Genomic DNA, 9,022 nt, shown 5'->3' with positions numbered 1-9,022 from the left:
TGGTGTTCAAAACTAGCCAAACCCCAGCCATGCATTGACATGTCTGAGGCCTTCGTCCTGCACTGGACTAGAAACAATTTTAGGTTGTTGTATGTATATATATATATATATATATATATATATATATATATATATATATATATATATATATATATATATATATATATATATATACATATATATATATATATATATATATATATATATATATATATATATATATATATATATATATATATATATACTGTATATAGTGTATGCAGATATTTGCAAATACACACATCTACCTGTGATTATATAAACAACAGATACCAATTTGAAAACTAACAAAATTTCAACAATGAAAACTAAGAAAATGAACAACAATATTTGATAAAAATTATTAACTCAATTGATAAATCCTAAAATGATTCACAAGAACGACATTTCTCAATGTCTCTTTTAGATAGTTACATAACCTTTAAAGTTACGTTAATCTATTTTTAAACAATTTCACCAGAGAATCCTTTTTCCTTCTATGGAAGCTACGAGATACAATCATTCATTATTGTCAACATCTGGTACAGGTACACAAAGAGAGTTCATTCATCTTTCAGAAACAACGATTACTCTTGGCATGAACTATGTCATCCAAACTTTATCATCATATCCTTGGGCGTTGAATAGGAACTACCATTTATACGAACTAATCAATATAGTAGTGCAATTTCATAGTTTCCACTTATACAGTACTTATACAGTACTTACACAGTACGTATAATCTTCTAATACTAAGAATATAGTATGTGTGTCTGAGGGGGGAATGAGAATAGATTGTACAAGATTAGGTTGATAAATGAACTATTTCTGGGCTAAACATCATGAAGGATTTTTTTTTTAACTCATATACAGTACTCTCTTTATATCATTAAGTGTGGATAAGATTTATGCTGCCTTATACAAACTTAATGCATATATATTTATATATATATAACATAGGTTCTTCTATCTTATTTACATGATATATACTAATTTGTAAGGTTGAAATTCTGCAAAGGTTTCCGCTACTGTACAATACTATGCACCCCTTCTGTCCCCAGAAGCAGAATCTTGCACAGAGTATGGAAATATTTTCCTCCACTTTAAAAAAACCCTTAATAATAACAAAGTCTTCTTGTCGTAAAGTATAATTTAAAAAGAAAACCCAGTTATTTGACTAAGAGTATAAGCTACGGCTTTAATACTATAAAGCAAATTCACCACAATGCTCTAAAATCTGGTCAGATCTGTATCTAATTTGATAGGGTTAATCAGTGTGTTTACATATTAGGAAATGCTTCCGGAGAGCCAAGGAAAGTACGGCTCACAAACACTGTGTAGCCTCAAAGAATCTGCAGGAGTTGATATAACTGTAATAGGTATCGTTTGCAGTTTATGTATTGCCCTTAATAGTCTGCAGATATTCTCTAATGTTAGTGTAGCTATGTAAAGGGTGGTTTACAAATGCTATAATGGCTTACACTGTTAAAAAAAAAACCGTAATTTTAATAGGAAATTTTCCGTAAAAATATAGTTCTCAGCCGTATTTCAGTAAAATACAGGCGACAGTAATCTTTACCTTACTTTGCTATTATCTTTTAAGGGTTGGTGACTGTAATATCAGTCTTTACGTCAATATATCCGTTTTTAAAACGGTAAATGCCTGGCAACATTTATTCCAGGATTTTTACCATTTTTACCGCAATTTCTTAACAGTGTACAGTGACTGTAGCAACACCGGAGGGAAAAGAACACCGAAGAAATCTTCCTAGGTCTTACAAGTGCTTATAAGAATTCATTTTCCTCTATCACCAACCCCATGGATCTTTCCTTTCAAATTGTCATGTTTGGCCTTTACCCTCCAGCCAGCAAAGGGAATGAAGACACTGGAAAAAAAGAAGAGCCTGCTCTTGGAGTCTTTGATTAGACTTTGTTTGAGGTATCTTCATCTGAAAGAAAAAGAAAAATTATTTTTGATTATAGTACTGTAAGTCCTTACAAGTGAGAAAGGTTTATTGGAAAATTTTCTTCAAAAATTAAGTACAGAGATGCCCAAGTCATTAAAAGATTGCAAGATTTATCTAAGATAATGTTCGTTTACATGAGAAGGACCCTATTTGTATAATGAAAGAGAGGCAAAGGTACTAGTTTTAAGTCTTAGGTAGTAACTCTTGCTGCATAACATACTATAAATTTTCCTGGATAGGATTAAATTTGTACATTTGAAGTCAAAAGCACAAGTAAAAACTACTGTACAGTGAAGAGCATTCAATTTAACCATACTATCAATTCAGATCTCTAGATTTTTCATGGAGTAGCTTTAATTATTTGTTCTGAAACCTGAGGTTATAGTTGGAGCAATCTAAATCTGCAGAAACCTGACAATCAGGCTAGAAGAAAACTGTGGAGGACTTCTAGTAACACCCACATGGTTTTTGCATGCTGTGTATAGTACTCCTATATGGGGAGAAGCTACAGAATTTAAAAAAAGAAAAAAAAAAACAGTATATTGTAACCAACAAATGCCCTCAAAATTCTCTTACCAAATGAAGTGACCTTGAGAAGTGGTTTGGCACCAAAAGAATCATTAGGTCTGATGGCTACTTCTGGAGGAGGAGCCCATTCTGGAAGGGGTTTGCACAACTTCCTAACTCTCTGTAACAAGAAGAGGATACATTAATCATCTCTTTACTAAGGTCAAACTTAACTTAAATCTTTTTTTAAGTATCAATTGTCTTTCATTGGCAAATTCCACACCTAGAAAATTACTTGTCATCTGTTTTTTATCTAATTTTGGTATCATATTATTAATTATTTCAGATTTAAAGTCCCAATGTAAAAATGTCTACTTTTTGTATGTTCTCATTTTACAAAATTCAAACTTAATGTTAAGCTATCTACCCTTTGTTGATTATCTTTAAACTAAGCTCATCCTTTCCATAAGATTATTTGCTACACTATCCAATTCCTTATGTAGAGCCCAGACGCAATGACTGTATATTCTGTATCTGTCATCTGGCTAAGATGACGCTCAGCGTTCAACTATCTAATCGCACAGAAATTTGACGAAAAGTAACTTACCTCTACGAATGATCCCTTCTCCATTATGATCTTGTAAATAGCTACTATTGGAATAAGAGATACGGAGGAGAAGGAAAGAATCCACCCTATGACGTTAGCCCACGGGGGGAAGTTGTAGTCACCATACTTTGCTGGTTTCAGGTCAATCCAAGTGAATGCCAGAATAGTCTGAAAAGATCATACCGTTAATGTTTTATTCTTAGTATGTTACTTTGGAAATTACTTAGTTTGGTACTATGAACTATAGTCCATTTCTTTTAGCGATGCATATTTGCACCGACTCGTAGCGGTGCCCTTTTACCTCGGAAAAGTTTCCGGATCGCTGATTGGTTGGACAAGATAATTCTAACCAATCAGCGATCAGGAAACTTTTCCGAGCTAAAAGGGCACCACCGCGAGTCGGTGCAAATATGCATCGCTAAAAGAAATGGACTATAGTTATTTGTTTAAGGTTGAATTATGGGGTTATTATTGTATAAATTATATCTTTTATTACAAGGGCAAATTATGAAGGTTTTTATTGCATGAGATGCCCAAATAATTTGTGATTAAGTTAATTAGTACTTAGTTGTCGATAAATCATGTAGTTTGTTATTGATTGAATTACTATTTTGTAATAGGATGATCTACTAATACTGACTAGGGCTTACAAGGTTATGCTGTTGTAAAGAAAAATAGATATATGACTTTTTCTAGGGCTCCTCAAATAAGGTAAAAGAAGAAGTTTCTTCAAGTTCAAAACACTGTTGACATTTAACAATGGTCCCAACTGGGTACTGACTAGTATGAACTAGGTATTCCTTAATGACATTACCCACAGAAAACTAATCTGGATAAAAATCTTCCAAAACATATAATTCTAAAACCTTTCAAAAGACTGAAGAAGAAACTGAAGACTTTCTTGTTCTCGAAGTGCTTTGATAGCGTAGATTTGACAACAAACGAGCAATATGTGTTGTGAAATCTTGAATGCTTTCGAAACAACGTGATAAAAAGACAGTGGAGGTCCTGTAGAGAGTAGGGTTCCCCTGACGTAAAGGACCAGAAAAACAGCCCGTAAGTAAGTAAGTAAGTATTAAGGGTATAGATACTAACCAGAACCACACAAGGCATAATAATCTTCCATAGATATTTCCAGAGAATTCTTGGGTAAGGGTAGAACCCAATCATCACTTTGATGTCATCAAGAAAGTTGTCCACTCCGTAGATCCAGGTGACGACCATAACCTGGAAAAATGGATAATTATGTATACATCAGATGCAGAAGGTAAAAGCATAACAATGCACACGTTTTTTCTCATTTCATTTTCCTCTAGCTACAAAACAGTTGACAATTGAGCAAGAAGTATTGTTATGGATGACAAAAAATGCACCAATGAAACTGTATGATAATGAACGAGAAATTGTGCTTCAAGTTGACACCATCTCACCTCTGCCATGCCGACCATTAGAGCGGAGAACGTCGAGGAATAGTAGTCCATCAACTGCAGGACAAACATGCCTCCTTTTGTAGCCATTGAGAGTCCTACGCAATACATGATCAGACAGGCTGCTAAGAGGGCCCATCTGTAGTGTCATTAAAAATGAATTATTTCTGGCCATATAGTGACAACTTAGACAGTTTCGTTCTGAAACTACACTGCAATGACAAGACACAGCTCAGTTTTAGCCACATAGATGCTCGGTGAAGTTACTGAATTTTACAGAAATTACAGGATGAAAGTAGTGCAGTTTAGGAATTAATATAAGTTTGTATTAAGTAATCCCTATAATAATAATCATAATAACACTAATAATGATAATAATAACAATAAAAATTATGATGACATTATTATCAAAATGACAGTCATGTTGAATATCCATATCATTGGCAGAACCAAGCTTTTGACTCAGCGTTCAGTAAACGTCTTCCATCATGAGGCCAGAGAGACAGACAGAGGCAATAGAAATAACTTTGGGTGAATTTTCCTGAGTAGAAGGTTATCATTAATAAATGCACTGAATTGGCACATTAGCAGTGGTTACCACTGGGCTGTTGGAAAGCTATCTATTATAACAACTGGCCGCTAGTGCCAGGCTGATGCATAACGCTCCAATCAGCTTATGGTAACCACTGCCTTGTAAAAACAAAGATCTGCAAAATGTATACAAAGTGAGTTCATGACAACATTTCTGGTCTCCTGCAGTAGTTGCATACTTGATGCTTGTGCAGGGGAAAGAAATGATGATCATTGAGTAACATTATACAGTAATAAGATCAAAAATGGTAATAATAATAACAATAATATTATATAGGCCTTCTAGCCAGTTGCTGCTGACGAATACTGATACCCTGTCATGAATGAAGGGTTAGTCACACGTAAAGTCACATACCACATGTGAGTGCGCACCCAACAAACATTGTTAATTATGATATATAAGTGGGTGTCAAGTTGGCGATGCAGATTTCTTTTTGGCAGGTTGACTCACTTGAAGTTCTTGCCGCGTAGGACTGGGAAGTCATCAGTAATGGTGGTGATGATGGTGGTAAGGATAGTAAACTGCGTGCCAAGACCCAGAGTCAGCAGCATGGCGAAGAACAAGATGGACCACACAGGCGAGAGAGGCAGGCGGGCCACAGCCTCGGGGTAAGCGATGAACGCCAGGCCCGGTCCTAGAACGTGCATAAGAATGACTCCACATGAGAACTAGTGGTGGAGGTACTGTAAAAGCCCTATTGGTGATAGGTGTGATGCGATGGAAGTGAAGAAGGAAGAATTAGGAAAGAAAATTGATTTATAGTTGAATAGGTATAGCCTCACAAAGGCAGCGATCCTTATCTGCCTACGGACTATTGGGGGGAAAAATGATGATAGATCTGTTTTGAGATGAAAACATCAGGTGTAAGATACTATGTATAAGTGTGTATGTCAATGTGCGAGAGCAAACCTATCAGGGGGTCACTCCCAAAAATACCTGTGACATCGAGAGCAACGGATGACCAGTCCAGACAGCAGTGCTCTACAAATCTTCATCTTCAACCTCAAGCTTACCTACAAAGCATGTTTACAACGGCTGCTGCGGCTCTCACCTCCCTGGAAACAGCACTAAGTGCAATAAATAAGCTGCCACTAAAGATATTCACTGAAAATGGTGAAAATATGAATGTTTACAGAGAATTTGAACACAACATTGCAATAGTTAATACACACCACTTCGATGATAATAGAAGACTGTTACTTCACTTGACCATCTGATTTGCACTATTCATTATACCTTCAGTAAGAAACTTACCTTTCTGTTAGAATCTTACAGTTCAACAAAAAAATATTTACCTCACTTACCTTATTCAATACTTTCTCATAACACAAACTCGATTACCTGCCAATGGCCGGTTATGATAGTTGCATGTTTTAAACCTTTATGACAGGAAGGACTTCTACATACCTTGCCGATGGAAATAGATAAACTCAGTGTTTGGGTGGGAACAGTTGAGCTACTTACAATAGGGCATGAGGAATTAACTATCTATCCTTTGGATTTCTGGTAATGGAATCAAAAGGTAAGATTAAGCTTGGGTCTAAAGAGTGCTTTATTAGTGAGTGGATGGTGTGACTGGTCAGAAAAGTACAACTGTGGTGACTATAATTTCTCAGAACATTACAAGCAAAATATGAAATGTCTTGCAATTTGGTTTTGATTTGTTATGGAATGGTCTAAGATTTTTTTATTTCTTACTCTTTTTTTTTTTTTTTACTTTTAAAAGCGAATGGTCATGTAGTGGATACGTAATAGACTGAAGTGATATGAAGTATTTTTGTATTTTTTACTTGACTTACTGTACCACATACAGTGTGGAGACTGATAGTGAGATAGCTGGCCCACATGTCAATGGGTGATCCGATTCAAGTAATCAGTAGTCTTTTCTGAAGGACTGAGATCTCAACATACTACTATCAATTAATTCTGCTCTTGAAAGTTGTTAAGGGAATCTGAATTTTATTTGAGAACATGTGAGCCAGATTTCCATGCAGGCTATTAGACACTGAGAGTTGGGCATCTTTGGAAATGGTGAAATTGAAAAATCATGTTTTTAGTTCTCATTGAAAGAAACTATTGACCAAGGAATTATTAAAGAATAATATCAAGGCAACTCTCAGTTTCTTAAGGGATTAGAAACTCCATAAATGAATTTATGAAACTTTGAATGATTTCTACACAGCTTAAGGGGTTCACAGACAGTACCTGCCAGGATGATAGAATGGAGGTTGAAAAATTCCAAAAGAGTTTCAACCTCAATCTTAACACCTAGATGATGACCTTCGGAACACCTCAAGGACCACAAGTGGGCAATGGATGGCAGGGCAAGTATCTAAACAATAATTTCCGAGCTGTTACTAAGATGAGGCTTACTTATGGAGTATTCCATTCCCCAGCTACCCGCAGGAATATATTTAAACCCCGTAAAGAAATGCTTGAGAACATGGAAATTGATCACATTACCATCAACGGCAACTTTTTCGACGGGAAGACCGAGCTCGTGGGCCATGAATCCTATGATGCCAAAGATCACGAAGCCAGCGAAGAAGCTCGTCAGACAGTTTCCGATGGACACCACAAAGGAATCTCTGTCAAAAAATAAAATCTAATTCAGCACCCCTCTGCATTTCTGCACAAATGATTGGCCTCTGTATTTCTGCACAAGTCATTAACCTATGTACTTATGCTCAAGTCATTGCCCTTTGTACTTCTGCACAAGTCATTAGCCTCTGTATTTCTGCAAAAGTCATCGGCCTCTGTACTTCTGCACAAGTCACTGGTCTCTGTACTTCTGCACAAGTCATTAGCCTCTGTATTTCTGCAAAACTCATTGGACTCTGTACTTCTGCACAAGTCATTGGCCTCTGTATTTCTGCAAAAGTCATCGGCCTCTGTACTTCTGCTCAAGTCATTAGCCTCTGTACTTCTGCGCAAGTCATTGGCCTCTGTATTTCTGCACAAGTCATTATCAGTAAAAGAGTATCAAGAAATAGGTTGCAGTAATTGGGGTTCTAACTATTTATTGACTACCTTGATGACATTTAATATTCTATAAAGTCTTTGGTAATTGTTTTTTCAGAAAATTTCTCTGGAAACATTGAACTTTAATAGAGGCAGAGCATGAAATTAATTTTGCAAAGGTTAATTATAAAGCATAAAAATGTTGAATAATTTCTTGTAGATACGTAAAATTGAAAATCCTAGAATTAAAAGGAAGATACTCTGAAATACTACAATAGAAATATAGAAAAACAAATCTTAAAAAATATTTCTAATGATTTATTAGGATATACATTTTTTCAAATCTTACAAAACCTTATTTCCTTCAGTCCAACCACCGTCCATTCAGAGATATTTTAGTTGGATTAGCATTCCGATGGATAGAAAAATGATATAAAAATGCAATAGAGCACAAGGGCTTCAACAGGGAAGAATTTCCCAGTGAGGAAAGGAAATAAGGAAATAAATAAACTATGTATGAGAACTGAGGAGTAAATAATATGAAATAAATGTCTTAAGATCAGCAACAGAGTTAAATAGATATGACGTATATAAACTATTATGACAGACTCATTTCAACCTGTTCAACATAAAAAGCATTCGCTACAAGATTCAACTTCTGAAATTCCACTGATTCCACTGCCTGAATAGGAAGACTATTCCACATAGTCACAACTGGAACAAAACTTCTAGATTACTGTGTAGTATTAAGCCTTATGATGAGAAGGCAAGACTGTTAGAACCAATTGCATACCTAGTACTATTTACAGGATGGTACAGTCTGGGAAATTCTGAATGCAAAGGATGGTAAAAATTATGAAAAATTCTATGTAACATGCATAACGTACCAACTGAATGACGGTGAGAGAGATTAATATATAGATCAGGAATAAGAAATGTAATA

The 9,022-nt window shown here is 35.4% G+C and overlaps 1 protein-coding gene across 3 annotated transcripts in view; it reads right to left on the bottom strand.

Moving 5' to 3' along the window:
* Positions 1–243: 243 nt before the first annotated feature.
* The window catches only part of LOC137656674 (sodium- and chloride-dependent glycine transporter 1-like), a 124,764-nt gene continuing 115,985 nt past the window's right edge, over positions 244–9,022 (bottom strand). For 2 of the 3 annotated variants that reach the window (XM_068390855.1, XM_068390856.1), the window contains exons 9-15: positions 7,582–7,706; positions 5,569–5,752; positions 4,530–4,665; positions 4,195–4,326; positions 3,100–3,267; positions 2,562–2,673; positions 244–1,967 (exon numbers count right to left, since the gene is read on the bottom strand). In XM_068390855.1, the coding sequence (XP_068246956.1) occupies positions 1,942–1,967; positions 2,562–2,673; positions 3,100–3,267; positions 4,195–4,326; positions 4,530–4,665; positions 5,569–5,752; positions 7,582–7,706 (883 nt within the window). In that variant the 3' untranslated portion in view covers positions 244–1,941. The remainder of the gene's footprint in view (positions 1,968–2,561; positions 2,674–3,099; positions 3,268–4,194; positions 4,327–4,529; positions 4,666–5,568; positions 5,753–7,581; positions 7,707–9,022) is intronic. The other variant, XM_068390857.1, reaches the window with a different exon arrangement.

Source organism: Palaemon carinicauda, chromosome 17 (assembly GCF_036898095.1).
Source record: "Palaemon carinicauda isolate YSFRI2023 chromosome 17, ASM3689809v2, whole genome shotgun sequence".
Lineage (NCBI taxonomy): Eukaryota > Metazoa > Arthropoda > Malacostraca > Decapoda > Palaemonidae > Palaemon > Palaemon carinicauda.
Note: the sequence above shows the minus strand (reverse complement) of the source record. Positions and strands in the feature narration are given on the sequence as shown.